Source organism: Nerophis ophidion, linkage group LG07, assembly GCF_033978795.1.
Source record: "Nerophis ophidion isolate RoL-2023_Sa linkage group LG07, RoL_Noph_v1.0, whole genome shotgun sequence".
Lineage (NCBI taxonomy): Eukaryota > Metazoa > Chordata > Actinopteri > Syngnathiformes > Syngnathidae > Nerophis > Nerophis ophidion.
The window spans coordinates 41,849,912-41,873,534 of NC_084617.1; the positions used below are offsets into that span (position 1 = coordinate 41,849,912).

Consider the following 23,623-nt stretch of genomic DNA (forward strand, 5'->3'; position numbering starts at 1 on the left):
CCTTTAATCCCAGGAACACCAGTCACTCATGGTTCACCGTGAGTGATTGCTCGTTGACTGGTTGCTGTTGCAAAAAAAGCTAAGTATCGTTCTATCTGTGTGCTTTTAACTGTTTTGCAGCTTTCTTTACTACTTCCCAAACATGTTTAGTAGTTCCATTTAACTTGCAAATCACCCGATCTCTGTCTCAGCTCTCCGCATTCAGCTAGCTAGCTGCTAAGCTAACGAAGCTAGCACGGAGAAAGGCAGCGCCGGTCTGAAGGAAGATACTCCCCCGCACACCGTGACCACCTTTTCCCCGAAGACAGCTGGCACTCCAGTCGGTGACAGAAAGTTCTGTGAGTATGGCTTCCTGCACTTCGTGCAACTTACTCATGGAGAGATTGGCTCTGCTAGAGAGCCGTGTCTGCCAGTTAGAGCAGTGTAATTTAGATGTTGCGGACACGTCTGCTAGCATTAGCTGTAGTGAGCTAACTAGCCCAGCCTGTAGCAGCCCTAAGCAGCCTTCAAGTTACTGTGTACCGGTTGAGACGCATAACAGATTTTGCCCATTAGTTAGTCGTACACCCCAGTCTACCGGGCACACTTTAGTCATAGGGGACTCCATCACCCGAAACATAAAGCTTAGCAAACCAGCCACAATAAGTGCATTCCCGGGGCCAAAGCACCTGACATTGAAGCTAATCTTAGGGAGCTAACTCGCAACAGGCCTGGTAAACACGTACGACAGGCTAATCGCACCACTAGTTATGCAAACATAGTTGTACACGTTGGCTCCAATGACACTAGGATGAGACAGTCAGAGATTACAAAGAGAATCATAGCCAGGACTTGTGTTCTCGCTAGAAAAAAGTCCAGGCATCGGGTAATTGTCTCTGGCCCCCTGCCTGTGAGAGGCAATGATGAGAGATATAGCAGATTAGTCTCGCTTAATAAGTGGCTGGCTAGCTTCTGTAGACAACAGGGACTAACGTATATTGATAATTGGCCCTCTTTCTGAGGCAAACCTGGCTTGCTGATGAGAGACGGCCTTCACCCTAACCGAGAAGGCGCTATCATCTGGTCTAGAAACATATATTTCTGTTTGAGCCACACTTGACTAACTGCACTAAAGCAAGCCCGGTCACAGGAAATTACAGAGCCCGCTAGTCCGGGTGAGGAGTCAGTTAAGTTAAAACTATCCAGCGCCAGGCTGGATAATCCATGCACACATAGCAATTCTCTTAGAATAATACACAACTCACATAATGTTTTTTCTGATATGAATGTGTCAGAGTTGGACATGCTTCTATGAGGTGGCAAATTATGATGCGTCCAGTTTATCGCAGCACCAAAAAAACAATCTGAAAATTCCCGTCATATCAATTCCTAGATATGGTCGTAATTTTTTAAGTGCACTACGCATAATAAAAGCAACATTATTAATATTGCTACTACGGATAATTTGGTCAAAAACTCCTTAAAACAGCCCACTACCTATAATATGGGCTTTTTAAACATAAGATCAATGTCTCCCAAAACGTTATTAGTTAATGAGGTCATTGGAGACAGCAATCTTGACGTCATCGGTCTCAGTGAAACCTCGCTTAAACCAGACAATTTTTTTGCGCTAAATGAGGCATTTCCATCAAACTATACGAATGCGCCTATTGCCCGTCCCCTTAAAAGGGGGGGCGCAATAATATACAACGAAAACTTTAACCTTAGTCCTAACCTAAATAATAAATATAAATCGTTTGAGGTGCTTACTATGAGGTCTGTCACACCGCTGCCTCTATACCTGGCTGTTATCTACCGCCCCCAGTGAATTCTCAGAGTTCGTTTCTGTTTTAGTGACGCACGCCGATAATATAATTGTAATGAAGGACTTTAAAATCCATATGAATACCCCATCGGACCCACCGTGCGGCGCTCCAGACTATAATTGATAGCTGTGGTCTTACACAAATAATAAATGAACCCACGCATCGCAACGGTAATACGATAGACCTGTCAGGGGTATCGCCGTTTCCAAAGTTATGATACTCCCGTATACTAAAGTAATGTCCGATCATTACCTTATACAATTTGAAGTTCAGACTCATGTTCGGCAAGCTAATAATATCAATCAATCAATCAATGTTTACTTATATAGCCCTAAATCACTAGTGTCTCAAAGGGCTGCACAAACCACCACGACATCCTCGGTAGGCCCACATAAGGGCAAGGAAAACTCACACCCAGTGGGACATTGGTGACAATAATGACCCAGTGGGACGTCGGTGACAATGATGACTATGAGAACCTTAGAGAGGAGGAAACCAATGGATGTCGAGCGGGTCTAACATGATACTGTGAAAGTTCAATCCACAATGGATACAACACAGTCGCGAGAGTCCAGTCCAAAGAGGATCCAAGACACAGCAGCGAGAGTCCCGTTCACAGCGGAGCCAGCAGGAAACCATCCGAAGCGTAGGCGGACAAGCAGCGCAGAGATGTCCCCAGCCGATACACAGGCGAGCAGTACATGGCCACCGGATCGGACCGGACCCCTTCCACACGGGAGAGTGGGACATAGAAGAAAAAGAAAAGAAACGGCAGATCAACTGGTCTAAAAAGGGAGTCTATTTAAAGGCTAGAGTATACAAATGAGTTTTAAGGTGAGACTTAAATGCTTCTACTGAGGTGGCATCGCGAACTGTTACCGGGAGGGCATTCCAGAGTACTGGAGCCCGAACGGAAAACGCTCTATAGCCCGCAGACTTTTTTTGGGCTTTGGGAATCACTAATAAGCCGGAGTCCTTTGAACGCAGATTTCTTGCCGGGACATACGGTACAATACAATCGGCAAGATAAGATGGAGCTAGACCGTGTAGTATTTTATACGTAAGTAGTAAAACCTTAAAATCACATCTTAAGTGCACAGGAAGCCAGTGCAGGTGAGCCAGTACAGGTGTAATGTGATCAAACTTTCTTGTTCTTGTCAAAAGTCTAGCAGCCGCATTTTGTACCAACTGTAATCTTTTAATGCTAGACATGGGGAGACCCGAAAATAATACGTTACAGTAGTCGAGGCGAGACGTAACAAACGCATGGATAATGATCTCAGCGTCTTTAGTGGACAGAATGGAGCGAATTTTAGCGATGTTACGGAGATGAAAGAAGGCCGTTTTAGTAACGCTTTTAATGTGTGCCTCAAAGGAGAGAGTTGGGTCGAAGATAATACCCAGATTCTTTACCGTGTCGCCTTGTTTAATTGTTTGGTTGTCAAATGTTAGAGTTGTATTATTAAATAGAGTTTGGTGTATAGCAGGACCGATAATCAGCATTTCCGTTTTTTTGGCGTTGAGTTGCAAAAAGTTAGCGGACATCCATTGTTTAATTTCATTAAGACACGCCTCCAGCTGACTACAATCCGGCGTGTTGGTCAGCTTTAGGGGCATGTAGAGTTGGGTGTCATCAGCATAACAGTGAAAGCTGATACCGTATTTGCGTATGATGTCACCTAGCGGCAGCATGTAGATGCTGAAGAGTGCAGGGCCAAGGACCGAACCCTGGGGAACTCCACACGTTACCTTAACGTAGTCCGAGGTCACATTGTTATGGGAGACACACTGCATCCTATCAGTAAGATAAGAGTTAAACCAAGACAGGGCTAAGTCTGACATACCAATTCGTGTTTTGATACGTTCTAATAAAATATTATGATCGACGGTATCGAAAGCAGCGCTAAGATCGAGGAGCAGCAACATAGATGACGCATCAGAATCCATCGTTAGCAATAGATCATTAGTCATTTTTGCGAGGGCTGTCTCCGTGGAGTGATTTGCCCTGAAACCGGATTGAAAGGTTTCACATAGATTGTTAGACGCTAAGTGTTCATTTAACTGCTCCGCAACAATTTTTTCAAGGATTTTTGAAATAAAGGGAAGGTCAGACACCGGTCGGTAATTTACCATGAGGTCAGGATCGAGGTAAGGTATTTTAAGAAGAGGATGAATAACCGCTTTTTTGAATGCTAGGGGAACACTGCCCGAGGAGAGTGATAAGTTTATAATATTTAGCACTGATAGACCTAATAATTCAAAGAGCTCCTTGATCAGTTTCCCAGGAAGAGGGTCAAGTAAACATGTTGTCTGTTTTATTCCATTTACACGTTGTAACAATTCCTCTAATGTTATTTCCTCAAAACGAGAGAAACTATTTTGGAGGGCAGTATCCGCCGTATATACAATCGTGTCAGTGTTAATAGAACCCCGTTGTAGCTGGGACGCATTGTCTTTAATCTCCTTTCTAATGACTTCAATTTTCTTACTAAAGAATTGCATAAAGTCATCAGCTGAGTGGGTGGAGCTACTGGAAGGAGTCCCTTGTTGGGTTAGCGATGCTACCGTACTAAACAAAAATTTAGGATCGTTTTTATTACGGTGGATGAGATTTGAGTAATATTTAGCTTTAGCTAAGGTAAGCATGCGTTTATAAGTTATTAAACCATCACTCCATGCTTGATGGTGCACCTCAAGTTTAGTCGTGCGCCATTTGCGTTCCAGCTTTCTACATAATAATTTCTGAGCTCTAGTTTCTTCTGTAAACCACGGGGTGCGCTTTTTTGGAGCCTTTTTTAACTTTAGCGGTGCTATGTTATCAATGGTTTCGCGCAGGGCGTCGTTAAAGTTGTTAGTGAGGTTATCAATAGAGCCCACATACTTTGGGAATGGTGCCATTACCGAGGGCAGTAGGTCAGCAAGAGTTGTCGTTGTGGCTGTATTAATGTTGCGGCTGCTATAGCAGGTATTATTATTATTAGTTTGACGAACATGCGTCTGAACCTCGAATTTTATAAGGTAATGATCGGACAATACTTTAGTATACGGGAGTATCGTAACTTTGGAAACGGTGATGCCCCTGACAAGCACTAGGTCTATCGTATTACCGTTGCGATGCGTGGGTTCATTTATTATTTGTGTGAGACCACAGCTATCAATTACAGTCTGGAGCGCTACGCACGGTGGGTCCGATGGGGTATTCATATGGATATTAAAAGTCCCCCATTATGATTATATTATCGGCGTGTGTCACTAGATCAGCAACGAACTCTGTGAATTCATTAATAAAGTCCGAATAGGGCCCTGGGGGGCGGTAGATAACAGCCAGGTGTAGAGGCAGCGGTGTGACAGACCTCATAGTAAGCACCTCAAACGATTTATATTTATTATTTATGTTAGGACTAAGGTTAAAGTTTTCGTTGTATATTAGTGCGACCCCCCCCACCCCTTTTGAGCGGACGGGCAATATGCGCATGTGTAAAGTTAGGAGGACATGCCTCATTTAGCGCAAAAAAGTCGTTTGGTTTAAGCCAGGTTTCGCTGAGACCGATGACGTTAAGATTGTTGTCTCTGATAATATCATTAACTAACAACGTTTTAGGAGACAATGATCTTATGTTTAAAAAACCTATATTATAGGTAGTGGGCTGTTTTAGGGAATTTTTGATCAAATTATCCGTAGTAGCAATATTAATAATGTTGTGTTTATTATGCCCAGTGCATTTAGTATAGTTACGACCATATCTAGGAATTGATACGACAGGAATTTTCCGATTGTTTGATTGTTGCTTTGATAAACTGCACGCATCATGGTTAGCCACCTCAGTAACGGGGATTTTCCGATTGTTTGTTTGTTGCTTTGATAAACTGCACACATCATGGTTAGCCATCTCAGTAACGGGGATTTTCCGATTGTTTGTTTGTTGCTTTGATAAACTGCACGCATCATAGTTAGCCACCTCAGTAAAACACATGTCCAACTCTGAAACACTCAAAGCAGAAAAAACTTGTTCTAATTTAACTGACTCCTTACCCAGACCAGTAGTCTCGCATTTTCCATCTAAATCCGTCTTCGGGATGGAGGAAAGTGGTGTTCTGTGGGGATTAGCCTTCTGCTTTGTTTTTAGCCCCGCTCGGCATCCGCGTTTCCGATCACACCGCTGGCGTCTGCTCCGTAGACGGCCCCCGCTGCTACTAGACTCCCCTGCTTCACAGGCCGCTGGATGTAGCCGCCGATGTATTCCCATGCTAGTTAGCAAGTCTAGCACGCCCGCGTCTATCAGTCCAAAACGGCCCGATTCGTCCACATCCAGAAGTGTCTGGCGGTCGTACGTGATCACGGATTGACCACGATGTGAGCCAGCCATGAAGTTGGTGGAATTGTCCGGTATTTCTGCCAAATGTAATAACTGCTATAGCAGCCGCAACATTAATGCTGCCACAACGACGACTCTTGCTGGCCTACTGCCCTCGGTAATGGCACCATTCCCAAATTATGTGGGCTCTATTGATAACCTCACTAACAACTTTAACGACGCCCTGCGCGAAAATATTGATAGTATAGCTCTGCTGAAGTTAAAAAAGGCTCCAAAAAGGCGTACCCCATGGTTTACAGAATAAACTAGAGCTCATAAATGATCATGTAGAAAGCTGGAACGCAAATGGTGCGCGACTAAACTTGAGGTTTTCCATCAAGCATGGAGTGATGGTTTAATAACTTATAAACGCATGCTTACCTTAGCTAGAGCTAAATATTACTCAAATCTCATCCGCCTTAATAAAAACGATCCTAAATTTTTGTTTAGTACAGTAGCATCGCTAACCCAACAAGGGACTCCTTTCAGTAGCTCCACCCACTCGGCAGATGACTTTATGAATTTCTTTAATAAGAAAATTGAACTCATTAGAGAGGAGATTGAAGACAATGCGTCCCAGCTATAACTGGGTTCTATACGTATATACGGCGGATACTGCCCTCCAAAATAGTTTCTCTCTTTTTGATGAAATAACATTAGAAGAATTGTTACAACGTGTAAATGAAATAAAACAAACAACATGTTTACTTGACCCATTTCCTGGGAAACTTATCAAGGAGCTCTTGGTATTATTAGGTCCATCAGTAATAAATATTATAAACGTATTACTTTCCTCTAGCACTGTTCTCCTAGCATTCAAAAAAGCGGTTATTCATCCTCTCCTTAAAAGACCTAACCTCGATCCTGACCTCATGGTAAACTACCGACCGGTGTCTCACCTTCCCTTTATTTCAAAAATCCTCGAAAAAATTGTTGCAGAGCAGCTAAATGAACACGTAGTGTCTAACAATCTATGTGAAACCTTTCAATCCGGTTTTAGGGCAAATAACTCTACGGAGACAGCCCTCGCAAAAATGACTAATGATCTATTGCTAACGGTGGATTCTGATGCGTCATCTATGTTGCTGCTCCTCGATCTTAGCGCTGCTTTCGTTACCGTCGATCATAATATTTTATTAGAGCATATCAAAACACGAATTGGTATGTCAGACTTAGCCCTGTCTTGGTTTAACTCTTATCTTACTGACAGGATGCAGTGCTTCTCCCATAACAATGTGACCTTAACTACGTTAAGGTAACGTGTGGAGTTCCCCAGGGTTCGGTCCTTGGCCCTGCACTCTTCAGCACCTCCATGCTGCCGCTAGGTGACATCATACGCAAATACGGTGTTAGCTTTCACTGTTATGCTGATGACACCCAACTTTACAGGCTCCTAAAGCTGACCAACACGCCGGATATTAGTCAGCTGGAGGCGTGTCTTAATGAAATTAAACAATGGATGTCCGCTAACTTTTTGCAACTCAATGCCAAGAAAACGGAAATGCTGATTATCGGTCCTGCTAGACACCGACCTCTATTTAATAATACAACTTTAACATTTGACAACCAAACACCTAAACGAGGTGACTCAGTAAAGAATCTGGGTATTATCCTCGACCCGACTTTCTCGTTTGAGTCACACATTAAGAGCGTTACTAAAACGGCCTTCTTTCATCTCCGTAATATCGCAAAAATTCGCTCCATTTTGTCCACTAGCGACGTTGATATCATTATCCATGCGTTTGTTACGTCTCGTCTCGATTACTGTAACGTATTATTTTCGGGTCTCCCCATGTCTAGCATTAAAAGATTACAGTTGGTACAAAATGCGGCTGCTAGACTTTTGACAAGAACAAGAAAGTTTGATCATATTACGCCTATACTGGCTCACCTGCACTGGCTTCCTGTGCACTTAAGATTTGACTTTAAGGTTTTACTACATACGTATAAAGTACTACACGGTCTAGCTCCAGCCTATCTTGCCGATTGTATTGTACCATATGTCCCGGCAAGAAATCTACGTTCAAAAGACTCCGGCTTATTAGTGATTCGCAGAGCCCCCAAAAAATCTGTGGGCTATACAGGGTTTTTCATTCGGGCTCCAGTACTCTGGAATGCCCTCCCGGTAACAGTTCGAGATGCCACCTCAGTAGAAGCATTTAAGTCTCATCTTAAAACTCACTTGTATACCCTAGCCTTTAAATAGATCCCCTTTTTAGACCAGTTGATCTGCCGTTTCTTTTCTTTTTCTCCTCTGTCCCCCTCCCCCTTGTGGACGGGGGACAGGTCCAGTGGCCATAGATGAAGTATTGGCTGTCCAGAGTCTGGACCCAGGATGGACCGCTCGCTTGTGTATCGGTTAGGGACATCTCTGAGCTGCTGATCCGCCTCAGCTTGGGATGGTTTCCTGCTGGCTCCACTGTGGACGGGACTCTCGCTACTATATTGGATCCACTTTGGACTGGTCCCTCACCGTTATGTTAGATCCACTATGGATTGGACCCGCTCGACATCCATTGCTTTCGGTCCCCTAGGGAGGGGGTTGCCCACATATGCAGTCCTCTCCAAGGTTTCTCATAGTCATTATTGTCACTGCCACCGACGTCCCACTGGGTATGAGTTTTTCCTTGTCCTTATGTGGGCCCCACCAAGGATATCGTTGTGGTTTGTGCAGCCCTTTGAGACACTTGTGATTTAGGGCTATATAAATAAACATTGATTGATTGATTGATGTCAACCGTCCAGCATGGTGGTGGTAGTATTATGCTCTAGGCCTGTTTTGCTGCCAATGGATCTGGTGCTTTGAATGGTACAATGAAAAATGAGGATTACCTGCAAATTCTTCAGGACAACTGAAAATCTTCAGCCCTGAGGTTGGGTCTTGGGCGCAGTTCGGTGTTCCAACAGGACAATGACCCCAAACACACGTCAAAAGTGGTAAAGGAATGCAAAATCAACCTAGAATTAAGGTTTTAGAATGGCCTTACCAAAGTCCTGACGTGTGGACAAAGCTGAGGAAACAAGTCCATGTCAGAAAACATGGACACATTTAGCTTAATTGCATCAATTTTGTCAAGAGGAGTGGTCAAAAATTCAAGCAGAAGCTTGCCAGAAGCTTCTGGATGGCTACCAAAAGCGTCTTATAGCAATGAAACTTGCAACTTGTAACCAAGTATTAACATTGTTGTATGTATACTTTTGACCCAGCAGATTTGGTCAACTTCATGAATGTTTTTTGTGACCAACAAGTATGTGCTCCAATCACTCTATCACAAAAAAATAAAGAGTTGTAGAAATTATTGGAAGCCTAAGACAGCCATGACATTATGTTCTTTACAAATGTAGCGACTGGGAAACCTGCGAAACAGGGTTGTAGGGATGAAATAGCCTCTGTGTTTTATCCTGACCTAACATATATTACAGCCTTGGTATTTAGCACTATATAACGGATAAACCACAGAAACCGCAACAATATATGTATATACACATCCATCCATTTTCTACTCCTTATGCCCTTTTGGGGTCGCGGGGGGCGCTGGCGCCTTACACACACTTATATTATATATATATTTATATATATATATATATATATATATATATATACATCCATCCATCCATTCTCTATCGCTTATTCCCTTTTGGGGTCGCTGACGCCTTACACACATCTTTATATATATATATAAGGTTCTCATAGTCCTCATTGTCACCGACGTCCAACTGGGTCATCATTGTCACCGAGGTCCCACTGGGTCATCATTGTCACCGATGTCCCACTGGGTGTGAGTTTTCCTTGCCCTTATGTGGGCCTACCGAGGATGTCGTAGTGGTTTGTGTTGTGGTTTGTGCAGCCCTTTGAGACACTAGTGATTTAGGGCTATATAGGTAAACATTGATTGATTGATTGATTGATTGATAGATTATATATATATATATGTAGCTGAGATAGGCACCAGCGCCCCCCGCGACCCAAAAGGGAATAAGCGGTAGAAAAATGGATGGGCATATATATATATATATATATATATATATATATATATATATATATATATGCACACACACACACTCATACATACTGCTAAAGCACACGTAGACACATCATGCTTTGAAACCTTTACACATTAAAACATATCTGTCGCCACTTCCTTTAACAACTCACACACACGCACACAACTTTGTTTAGCTTTCTTTTCTCCAATATATAGAAGGTCAAATTTAAATATTTTAATACATATTAAAATAATTATTTATGTTTTATTATTACTACATCAATTACTATTACAAATAAGTATATTAAATGTGTCAATAATGTATTTAACGCAAAAGTTAATGTAATAATGAAATACAATGTTTAATAATTATTTATGGATGTTCCCATCAGTGTTTCATGCTGCGATACTGATCATCCATGAGTGAGATCCAACTGTAAATGTTTGTATGCTAAATGACAGTTTTACAATATTAACACATAATGTAAACTACTTCTATATTTTATTTTAATACATACTATGTTTGATCAAAGTCCTCCAGTGGCCAGGGAATTATTCCCTGACCTTGTAAAAATGATAGGAAAAAAAAAAAAAAGACTTGTGGTGGGTTAAAGAAGTCCGTAAATATGCACTGTTTTGTTGGTCATTATTGTATGTGATTTTACAGTGGCCAACATTATTAAATATACATAAATTATTAAATATTGAATAAAACCTCTGCCTTGTTTTTAGTAAATGCTTAGGCCTACTACGCTACTGTATTTGAAATTTTTGAGTGTTTTCTCAGGTGCTACTTGGTGAAAAGAGTTTGAGAACCACTGATTAAGAAAGGGGTCGGCAACCCAACATGTTGAAAGAGTCACATTGGACCAAAAATACAAAAAACTAATCTGTTTGGAGCCGCAAAAAGTTAGAAGTTTATGTAAGTGTTATAATGAAGGCAACAGATTAAGTTAGTGTTTTAGGGGGTTAGATAACTCCTGGAAATTACTGGCTTAAAACTCCCAAAGTTATATATGTACAGTATGTCCAAGTTAATGGAAAGGACATTCTTCTAATGGATTTATTACAACCTTTACAAGCTGGGTAATGTTTGCTTTGGCCTGGAACAACATGGCACAGAATCAGAAATGCAGGCAATATTACATACAGTTAATGTGTCATGAGACATGCAAATATAATTAAATACAAAGAGGACATAAGTAAAGTAAATTAAATGAACTCAAATATTTCTACACATGAGGAATAATGATGAACACACAGCTACCCTAAATAGCATTTTAGCATGGATTATTAGCACTCCATGCAAGTCAATAACATCAACATAGCTCACCTTTGTGTATGCACACCCAGCATTAAACGTTTGGTGGACAAAATGAGACAAAGAAGGAGTGGCATAAAACATGTCTTTTTGTGCCAGCATTGGAGAAAGTAGTACACGTAAACCATGTACGGTGAGTTCAAGCACAGCCAAAATTAGTAGGACAAAACGACGCTGGCCAAATACTGTCATCAGTGAAGCATAAACACAAACATATTAAATAGTGGGCTTTCTAACAATTACAAAGTTTTGTGTTATGTTTGTCCTCCTACAGAAACATTATTAAAACAACAAATACACTTTCACCCATCTTTTTCCATATTTGAAAAAGCTCCAGGGAGCCACTAGGGCGGTGCTAAAGAGGTCCCTGCGGCTCGAAAGCCACGGGTTACTGACCCCCGGATTAAGAGAACATAAAACTGATCCGATCACTCTAGTATCGATCATATACTGATATCCATCTATCCATTTTCTACAGCTTGTTCTTTACGGGGTTGCGGGGGGTGCTGAAGCCTATCTCGGCTGCACAGGGGCGGAAGGTGGGGTCCACCCTGGACACGTCGCCACCTCAACACTAGGGTTGGGTTTCGAGTATCGAGTATCGATTGGAACCGGGACTAACTTTCTGATTCTCCCGGAAGAATCATTCAAATGTTTAAATTTCGATTTCTAGTTTCGATACCCAGTCCGCCGACCCGGAAGAAGAAACCGCTGAACACCAACGAAGAAGCGCCCACCGCCGGAAGTGTTAGCATAGCCGAGCCTATGTAGGCGAGCGATTCAGTCAAGCATGGATAGCGGGCGTCGACGGTGGAAAGTGTGGCTTTATTTTACAAAAAAAAAAAAATATCGGCAAAATGTAACATGTGCGACAGGACTGTTTCGTGCTTAGGAGGTGCACGTCGAACATGATGAAGCACCTCCGAGTTCATGGAGTACAAATAAATGCGTATCCCGTCTTCGACAGGAGACACTATCTGTCCAGAACGCTCACGCATCCTGCCTGAGAAGGCGGATATGGTCATTTTCTTAAACAAGAACTGTCTCTGATTTTATACTGTACCTGCTGCTAATCTGGACTGGATTTTGCAAGGTGTTTTTCATTTATTTTTTTGCTTTTCTGCACCAGGTTAGCCCATCAGTGGGAGCACGGTAACAAGTTTAAGTACTTGCAGCATCATACACTTGTCTGTATAAATGTGTTTTCATGAGGTTTTCAAAAATAAAGCTCTCTTGATGAAAGTGTACCCCTGTGAAAATGTATTCATAATTTATAATATTTATATTCAAGTTCATAGATTTGATATTTATACTCTAGTTGAAAACAGCCATGTGAGGAATTTATAGTTAAGTTCATAAAAAGTTAATAGTATTAAAATTGATGGAGAATGTCAGACTATTTCATTCAGAAAGACTGTAGGTTAGCTAGCTCATTTAAAATATCCTAAACTATTTTTTGACCCTGCCTTTTTATTTATTTATTTTTTAAAGAAAGAATCGGAATCAAGAATCGTCAGGAATCGGAATCAAACAAAGAATTGGAATCGGAATCGTTCAAATTCAAACGATACCCAACCCTACTCAACACAGGGCTGACACAGAGATATCGACACCACCAATTTATGGATCCTCTTACGTGTGGTGTACTGACTGTCACAATGCTGACACACCATCTATTATCCTCTCTATAACTCTTAACCATTTCCTGTTAATAACTGCTTACTTCCTGTGCTTCCATCCACTCTTCTGTTTTCTGTTGTTTCAAGCTAGCTTTGTGGTTAGCCTAGCGGTTAGCATGCCTGCTGCTGGCTGAATCTAACGAGGCTGTGTTTACGTAACAATAGCGATGTGTGGCGTCCAACAAGCAAAGGGCACTGTTGCACTTCCTGTGTTGTCCTCTCTGGGAAAGTTCCTTACTGATTTACAGCAAACATCGACACTCTTCCATGACACCCACTGACTGTCCTTCTTTCACAACACAGCAGCCTGAACTCTCATGTACAAAACACAAAAACAAACCCAACTGTCCAAATAATACTTGCAAATTCTTTACACTCACTAGACAGGTCTATTGGCACTAACTCCACAAAACATGCTTCCTTGCTTCTCAATTCTTTTCTCTTATCCCCCCCTAGGAAGAAGAAAAAAAGTGTATATTTCATTCGTGATAAAATATGTGAAAATAAATACTTTTCATATTTCATTTGTGACAAAGTATGTGAAAATAAGTACTTTTTATATTTCATACATGACAAAATATGTGAAAAAATATATTTTTTATAATTAATTAATGACAGAAGTAAAGTGAAAAATCCAGATATCGTAAGCTGACTCCAAAACACAACTGGCCTGTAGTTAAATAAACAAATACAATACAATATAAATGCACATTTCATATCACGGTTATTATTGTTACTACAGTATTTAACAGTACTTACACACACACTAAAATATTTGTATTTATCATCGTTTCATTCCAAAATAAATAGACACACAATATACATTCTTTGGCAGGCCAAACATTAAATATCTTTTTAGTTCAATTTTTAGATATATTTATCTTCTTCTATTTTAATTTGTAAAGGTTTTACAGTGATTTTTAATCCAAAATGCTCAAGTAGCGTTTGGCTTACGTGACGTCACGCGTGTTAATTTCCTGTTATAGACAGCTGTGTGTTTGCTGTAAAATATCTGTGGATTTTATGTTAAAAAAAACTGGCAGGTCAGTCGGCAGAATTGTATCATAAAATTTACGATGGTTTTACAGTGTATATTTAAAAAACAATACCACTGTTATTTTTATAATTTTTCATTGTGGCGATGGAGTTGCCATTTCTTTCCCTTAAAATCTATGGTCGTCGTGCGGTTATTGTTATTTTTACACAAACATTTTGGCGCTGGACTGCCAGTTTGTTACCGTAAAATCTACAATAATTGTTATAGTGTATTCCTGTGTTTTGAATTTTTTTAAAATTCTAACTACTGAGTTGCCAATCTTTTACAGTAAGGTCTACAGTTGTTGTTTCCACAGGGTATTTCTGGGTGCATTAACTTTTTAGATTTTACGGTGAAAAACTGGCAGTTCAGTCACCAGAATTTTACCGTAAACTATTGTTTTACAGTAATTTGATTGTGTTTTTACTCTGACAACTGAGTTGGTATTTTATTCACCTTAAAATCTTTCATCAGTTTCACAGTCTATTACTGTACATGGAAAGTTGGTTATTTTTATTTTTACAAAAAAATTTTGGCGACCAGTTTTTCATGGAAAAATCTACAGTCCTGTTGATAGTGAATTATTGTAATCGGAAAACCAGTACCACTGTGTTAGTTTTTTGGGTTTTTTTATTCTGGTGATTGAGTTTTTTTTTACCATAAAATCATTTAGCCGTTGTTTTTACAGTATGTTACTGTAAATTGAAAATCGTTTATTTTTGTTTTTACACAAAAGTTCTGGTGAGCGAACTGCCAGTTTTCTACGGTAAAATCTACAATATTTTTTTTTTTTTACAGTGTATTACTGTAATTTTAAAAACAGTACCACTGTGTTGTTTAAATCTGACAACTGAGTTGCCGTTTTTTTTTTTTTTTTTCTACAGTAAGGTCTACAGTTGTTGTTTTTACAGTGTATTGCTGGGTGCATTAACTCTTTAGATTTTACGGTGAAAACCTGGTAGTTCAGTCACTAGAAAATTACCGATTGTTTTTACAGTGTATTACTGTAAATGAAAATACGGTACTACTGTGTTATTAAAAAAGAACATTTTTATTTCTGACGGCAGAGTCACCAGTTTTTTCTACCTTAATATCTTTAGTCGTTTTTAAATCTATGTTCAATTTTACAGTGTATTACTGTGAACTGAAAAGCAGTATCACTGTGTTATACTTTTTTTTTTTTAACTCTGATGACCGTGGCCAGTCTTTAGTCCTTGTTTTTACATTCTTTTAGTGTACAAACAGCTGCTGTTATTTTTACACAAAAATTGTAGCGACTGAACTGCCAGTTTTTTACTGTTACAGTTTTTACATAGTACAGATCTAACACTCTGTTCTAAGAGAACACAATCGGTATGTTCAATGTACAAAAAAAAAGATCTAAGTTGCTTGGACAATAATGTGTTTGTGTAAATTTAGATTGGGGAAAGATGTCTCTTGTTTTCATGTTAGCTTTTGCTAACATGAAAACAAGGCTTAGCGCTCTTGGTTGCCTCTCCAGTAAATAAACAGTAACACCGCTCTGTGACTTTATCAAAGTTTAGTTATCAATCATAGTTTTAAGATAATTTTAATTTAATACTAACCGTTGGGAGTTTTAATGTGGTTTATTTTTAATACAGTATCATTACATCTGTAAAACAGACTTTGTTGTATTAAAATATTTGTAGCACTTCGGCATTGAACTGTTGCATGTTTGAGGGTGGAAAAACGATGTCTTTGGAGGGTTTGCTCTGTACAGGTGGCACCAGGCCCTGCTGGGTTCTGTCCAGTGCAGGCGGTCAATCAGGCTTTTAGGTAACGTCTGTTTACATAAGACCAAAGTAAGAGTGTGCGACATTCTCATCGTTATCACACATTGTCCATTAGTGGGAAAAAGTGTTCTTCTTGTTCTCGTCACGGATGATGAAACTACTGCTGCTTTCAACACTTGAATGATGGCATGTTGTTGTAGCTTAAAATTAACCACCTTGGCCTAACTTACTTTTAAAAGTTGTAGTGTTGTGCGGAACTTTAGTATGTTAGCTCAGCTGCCAATATTTCCCGCACCAGAGTCAACAGTCAGTCCTTTGGTTGACACCACCAAGAAAACAAGAGGCAGTGTATGCACAAGACAGGCATTTGTTAAAGGGGAACTGCACTTGTTTTGGAATGATGACTATCCTTCACAATCATTATGTAAGACAAGTACACATGCGCTTTTATTTTTATATTGCATTCTAAAAAATTAAATACATGTGTGGAAGGCTTCCTGCCCTCCTCGTGCGGGTTCCATGGATCTTGGAGAAATGACATCTCTTGATCAGGTTTGACTCTTATTTATTTTCACAATCAACAGTTCTGCGTGCTTTTCAGCAAGTGTCTTTTGTGTTTGTCTCTCGCGTGTACTCCAGCTTCAACTGCCGCCGCCTCCCGACTGCGGACTTTTAACAGAACGACAGGTGATTAGATGAACACTTTCAGCTGTATCATCCACTCACCTGTCGCCAACGTCGAAGCCGGCTCTTCCACACCCCGCTTCCCTGCAGTTGCGCAGGCCATGCCCACCACAACATGTAAATAAAAGTCTGCGTAAAATGGCGTTGCTTTAGCCCTCCTATAAAGCCCTTAAAAAACATCCAAACTCCTCCGATTAGGGTATTATGTCCATGATATGAGCACTGTTGATGTTAACGCACATTTTGTGTCTTTTCACGCATTGAAATCAGAAAGGACGCAGATTTTTTTTTTACCGACTCCTGCGTGTTATTGTTTTTGTCATGGCTAGCAATAAACCCAAGAAGCAAAGCTTCAATGAAAAGAGGCTTCAGTAGCCACTTTTCAGCAAATGGCTCACTTATGACAATGGAAAAATGTTTTGCACGCCATGTAAACAGGCTAATAAAAAGAACACCTTTACGACCAGGTGCACTGATTTTCAAAGATACAGCCTCACCAGGCACCAAGAAACATCATGTTACACCTTTCCTGCATGTCTGCTCCCAGACCGTGGTCGAGGGGGGCGGGGAAGACGTGCCCTGCAGGGTCAACACATTGTCGGGGGTAACACCCTCCACATAACCCAGCAGTGGGTCCCTACAGCTCCGCTCTTTAGTCGGAATGACGAGGCCATCGATTTGTTACAACTCTTTATTTATGTTTTCCACAAAGCCAACCGGACATCCACCATGCTATTAACACTCCTGAACATGCTAGCGCTCCCTCTCCTAACTTGCCCACTCACTTACACACGTCACTCACACCACATACAGCCATTCTTGAAGGGGAACACATAGGGCTGGGCGATATATCGATATACTCGATATATCACACTGTTGTTTGTGCTTACGCACCAAACAGCAGTTCAGAGTACTCACCCTTTTTGGGTACACTCGAAGGAGTACTGGAAAGTGCTCCCCCGGGTGATTCCCTTGTCCTACTGGGGGACTTCAACGCTCATGTTGGCAACGACAGTGAAACCTGGAGAGGCGTGATTGGGAAGAACGCCCGGCCAGATCTAAACCCGAGTGGTGTTTTGTTATTGGACTTTTGTGCTCGTCACAGATTGTCCATAACAAACACCATGTTCAAACATAAGGGTGTCCATATGTGCACTTGGCACCAGGACGCCCTTAGGCCGCAGCTCCATGATTGACTTTGTAGTTGTGTCATCGGATTTGCAGGCTCATGTTTTGGATACTCGGGTGAAGAGAGGGGCGGAGCTTTCTACCGATCACCACCTGGTGGTGAGTTGGCTGCGATGGTGGGGGACGATGCCGGACAGACCTGGCAGGCCCAAACGCATTAAGAGGGTCTGCTGGGAACGTCTGGCAGAGTCTCCAGTCAGAGAGAGTTTCAATTCCCAACTCTGGAAGAACTTTGAACATGTCACGAGGGAGGTGCGGGACATTGAGTCCGAGTGGACCATGTTCCGCACCTCTATTGTCGAGGCGGCTGATTGAAACTGTGGCCGCAAGGCTGTTATTGCCTGTCGTGGCGGTAATCCCAGAACCCGTTGGTGGACACCAGCAGTGAGGGATGCCGTCAAGCTGAAGAAGGAGTCCTATCGGGTTCATTTGGCTCATAGGACTCCGGAGACAGCGCACGGGTACCGACGGGCCAAACGTTTTGTAGCTATAGCGGTCGCAGAGGCAAAAACTCGGACGTGGGAGGAGTTTGGGGAAGCCATGGAAAACGACTTCGAAACGATTCTGGACCACCATACGCCGCCTCAGGAAGGGGAAGCAGTGCACGGTCAACACCGTGTATGGTGCGGATGGTGTTCTGCTGACTTCGACTGCGGATGTTGTGGATCGGTGGAGGAAATACTTCGAAGACCTCCTCAATCCCACTAACACGTCTTCCTATGAGGAAGCGGTGCCTGGGGAATCTGTGGTGGGCTCTCCTATTCCTGGGGCTGAGGTTGCTTAGGTAGTTAAAAAGCTCCTCTGGATGATGTGGGGCTGTCTTGGCTGACAAGACTCTGCAGCATCGCGTGGACATTGGGGGCGCTACCTCTGGAATGGCAGACCGGGGTGGTGGTCCCTCTCTTTAAGAAGGGGACCGGAGGGTGTGTTCCAACTATCATGGGATCACACTCCTCAGGCTTCCCGGTAAGGTTTATTCAGGTGTACTGGAGAGGTGGCTACGCAGGATAGTCGAACCTCGGATTCAGGAGGAACAGTGTGGTTTTCGTCCTGGTCGTGGAACTGTGGACCAGCTCTATACTCTCGGCAGGGTTCTTGAGGGTGCATGGGAGTTTGCCCAAACAGTTTACATGTGCTTTGTAGACTTGGAGAAGGCCTTTGACCGTGTCCCTCGGGAAGTCCTGTGGGGAGTGCTCATAGAGTATGGGGTACTGGACTGTCTTATTGTGGGGTTCCCTTCCTGTATGATCAGTGTCAGAGCTTGGTCCGCATTGCCGGCAGTAAGTCGGACACGTTTCCAGTGAGGGTTGGACTCCGCCAAGGCTGTCCTTTGTCACCGATTCTGTTCATAACTTTTATGGACAAAATTTCTAAGCACAGTCAAGGCCTTGAGGGGTTCCGGTTTGGTGGCCGCAGGATTAGGTCTCTTCTTTTTGCAGATGATGTGGTCCTGATAGCTTCATCTGGCCGGGATCTTCAGCTGTCACTGGATTGGTTCGCAGCTGAGTATGAAGCGACCGGAATGAGAATCAGCGCCTCCAAGTCCGAGTCCATGGTTCTCGCCCAGAAAAGGGTGGAGTGACATCTCCGGGTTGGGGAGGAGACCCTGCCCCAAGTGGAGGAGTTCAAGTACCTAGGAAACTTGTTCACGAGTGGGGGAAGAGTGGATCGTGAGATCGACAGGCTAATCGGTGCGGCGTCTTCAGTAATGCGGACGTTGTACCGATCCGTTGTGGTGAAGAAGGAGCTGAGGCTGAAGGCAAAGCTCTCAATTTACCAGTCGATCTACGTTCCCATCCTCACCTATGGTCATGAGCTTTGGGTCATGACCAAAAGGATAAGATCACGGGTACAAGCGGCTGAAATGAGTTTCCTCCGCCGGGTGGCGGGGCTCTCCCTGCCATCCGAGAGGAGTTCAGAGTAAAGCCGCTGCTCCTCCACATCGAGAGGAGCCAAATGAGGTGGCTCGGGCATCTGGTCTGGATGCCACCCGAACGCCTCCCGAGGGAGGTGTTTAGGGCACGTCCAACCGGTAGGAGGCCACGGGGAAGACCCAGGACACGTTGGGAAGACTATGTCTCCCGGCTGGCCTGGGAACACCTCAGGAAACACCGGGAAGAGCTAGACAAAGTGGCTGGGTAGAGGGAAGTCTGGGCTTCCCTGCTTAGGCTGCTGCCCCCGCGACCCGACCGCGGATAAGCGGAAGAAGATGGATGGATTGAGAAGATATAAAGAATGGTTGCTAGAATATGAAGGTCGATGTACTGTAAAGGCTAAATAGGACAATCCTGATATTTGAGTTGTAAGACCTCCAGGCTAATCACCCAATGGAGGAAATTATTATTTGTTAAGCATTGTTTTATGGCTCAACATTTTTTTAAAAAGCCTGCAAGTTTGCCGCACTCCGTGACGTGGCTTTAATTTCCTTTTTTGACGACGTGGGGCGAGGTTTTTTTTTTGCGTCTGACAACACTGAATGTAGTTATGATACTACCATGTGTTTGCTAGCATGTCAGTGACGATGGAGGACTGAGTCACCTTGTGAGATGGACTGGCTCGTGACACGCTGACCAGTTGGCTTCTATTGCCCTACGGACTGAATGCTGCTTATTATGGAACCAGTATCCTCTGTGTTAGCAACATTACTGAGCATTTCCCAGTTTAAACCAAATTATGCCACCATTTTAGTAGTGCAGTAATTGGAGGACAAAGATTTGAACCTTGATAAATAAGGTCAACTGTTGCATACATTGTAATAGTGGTGCAACTGGAAGTTGAAGCAGTATTTTCTGGACACCTGAGGGCCACAAAGTTATCATGGTAATAGGGATGTACGGATGAATAGTATAATGATAAACTGCGGTAAAACAAAACGTAAATTTGTTTGTTTTGTTACATAAACGGGACGTGACGTGATGTTGTGATCAAAGAAGTGTTTGAACTATGTGGTTCTATCGTTTTATTTTGTCCCACGTGCGTTGCAGTAGTCAGGCAGTAGTCTTTGCCATTAAGTTAAAAGTGCAAAAGTTTTTCTTATAAAGTGTTTATACTGTTTGTACTGTTGCTGATGAAAACTACAACTAATATGCACAGCTGGTGTGTAGAAAGTGGGGATGTATCGATAAACAGTAAATTGATAAACTGATGTAAAACCTCCCACGGTTAGTACTACCAATTTACAAAACGCCAAACCAGTAAAGTCGGCACGTTGTGTAAATGGTAAATAAAAACAGAATACAATGATTTGCAAATCCTTTTTAACTTATATTCAATTGAATAGACAGCAAAGACAAGATACCTAACGTTCAAACTGGAAAACCATACAAATATAATTTGGAATTTGATGCCTGGCAAAAAAGACTGAGAAAGTTGAGGAATGCTCATCAAACACTTATTTGAAACATCCCACAGGCGAACAGGCTATTTGAGAATAGGTGGGTGCCATGATTACGTATAAAAGCAGCTTCCATGAAATGCTCAGTCATTCACAAACAAGGACGGGACGAGGGTCACCACTTTGTGAACATGTGTGAGCAAATTGTTTAAGAACAACATTTCTCAACAAGCTATTGCAAAGAATATAGAGATTTCACCATCTAAAGTCCGTAATATCATCAAAAGGTTCATAGACTCTGGAGAAATCCCTGCATGCAAGCGTTGATATTACGGACCTTCGATCCTTCAGGCGGTACTGCATCAAAAACCGACATCAGTGTGTAAAGGCTATCCCCCATGTGCTCATTAATACTACAGAAAATCACTGCCAGTAACGACAGTTCATCGCTACATCTATAAGTGCAAGTTAAAACTCTACTATGATATCATTTGAAGTGAAATATATTTATGAACAACACCCAGAAATGCTGCCGGCCTTGCTGGGCCTAAGCTCATTTAAGATGGACTGATGCAAAGTGGAAAAGTGTTCTGTGGTCTGACGAGTCCACATTTCAAATTGTTTTTGGAAACTGTGGACTTTGTGTCCTCCAGATCATAGAGGAAAAGAACCCTCCGGATTGTCATAGGCGCAAAGTTCAAAAGCCAGCATCTGTGATGGTATGGGGGTGTATTAGTGCCCAAGGCATGGGTAACTTACACATCTGTGACGGCAACATTATTGCTGAAAGGTACATACAGGTTTTAGAGCAAAATATGTTACCATCAAAGCAACGTTATCATGCTTATTTCAACCAGACAATGCCAAGCCACGTGTTAGAACAGCGTGGCTTCGTAGTAAAAGTGTGCGGGTACTAGACTGGCCTGCCTGTAGTCCTGACCTGTCTCCCATTGAATGCGTGGCGCAATATGAAGCCTGAAATACCACAAAGGAGACCCCGGTCTGCTGAACAATTTAAGCTGTAGATCAAGCAAGAATGGGAAATAATTCCACTTGAAAAATTTCAAGAATTGGTCTCCTCAGTTCCCAATTGTTTACTGAGCGTTGTTAAAAGGAAAGGCCATGTTACACAGTGGTAAAAATGACCCTGTGGCAACTTTTTTGCAATGTGTTGCTGCCATTAAATTTTTAGTTAATGATAATTTGCAAAAAAAAAAATTGTGTTTCAGTTCAAACATTAAATATATTTTCCTTGCAGTGTATTCATTGTATTATGTTTTTATTTATGATTTACACAATGTGCCAACTTCACTGGTTTTGGGTTTTGTAGATTACCGGTAAAATGATCATAAAACCGTGATTGATGACATTTTGATAAACTCACGGATCGGTGATACTGCTCATCTCGTGAAGAAGCAAGCTCGTGCTAGCTAGCCTCAATGTTAACTTAGACTTAGACAAACTTTATTGATCCACAAAGGAAATTGTTCCGAACTAACTGTTTTAATGACATTCAGACAGAGCAGCATCTCCTCGTCCGGAAACAACAACAAGACCGGAAATGTGTCCCGTGAAAAACCGTCCTTGGATGAATTATGTAAACTCACTACACCGATCTGTTTTAGCGGTTTCATGGCAAGTTTATGGACAGATAGAAATAAGATTTTTACACTACTGTATATTAGACATGGCAACAGCGGAGGATTAATGCCCCATGACAAGAAGATAGAGAAAAAGAAGAAGCATATCGAGTACGGACGTGCGTAATTTTTCAGGATGAAGATCCCAAATACAGATCAGCAGGTACCAGAAGGTAAGAAAAGTTGCTTATGCTCTGTTCATGCCCATACTTGTATGCAGCTTTGCTGTTGTCCTTCCAGTCCAGTCTGCTGTTCAAGTGAACTCCCAGGTACTTGTACTGCCCCACTACTGCCACCTCCTGGCCCTGGATGTTGATGGGCTCCACATGAAAACAGGAGACATTAACCTTTTTTCCCCCGTTAAAAAAAAATTAATTCCCCCATCTGAACGTATACAAACACATTACTGTCCGAGCAACTATCATATTTAATAGTGTACATTAAATGTACAGGCTCTGCTCTCTTGAGGTTGAGCCATACTTGAAGCAATATGACAACAAGTGAATATGAAACAAGTATGACGTCACATAAACCGTTTTTTCTTCATCATTAAAAAAACTCTAAAACTTTTACAAATGAAAACAGAAGAAGATAAACATTAAAATACTCAAATAAAAATAAAATGGTTCTCAAGTAGACAGAACAATGTTATTATAGAACATCTTTCTTCTGCCAAGAAAGTATATTACGTTTTTAAAACTAAAACTTGGTTATGAGTGTGTAAAGGTACTTTTTGAGCACATTCACCAATACCGTAATAATACTGATAACTGTGGAGATAATAACCGTGATATGAAATCTTTACATATTACATCCATTCAAATAACCACAGAAATATAAC

The 23,623-nt window shown here is 41.8% G+C and overlaps 1 protein-coding gene across 5 annotated transcripts in view; it reads right to left on the reverse strand.

The window, feature by feature from the left end:
* snx18a (sorting nexin 18a) overlaps window positions 1–23,623 on the reverse strand; it is a 92,850-nt gene that overhangs the window by 53,457 nt on the left and 15,770 nt on the right. The window contains exons 3-4 of one of the 5 annotated variants that reach the window (XM_061906206.1): window positions 9,148–9,171; window positions 8,993–9,040 (exon numbers count right to left, since the gene is read on the reverse strand). The exons of 2 other annotated variants lie outside the window; for them this stretch is intronic. In XM_061906206.1, the coding sequence (XP_061762190.1) occupies window positions 8,993–9,040; window positions 9,148–9,171 (72 nt within the window). Of the gene's footprint in view, window positions 1–8,992; window positions 9,041–9,147; window positions 9,172–22,992; window positions 23,103–23,623 lie in introns of all 5 variants that reach the window. 2 more of the 5 variants (XM_061906209.1, XM_061906208.1) reach the window with 2 other exon arrangements.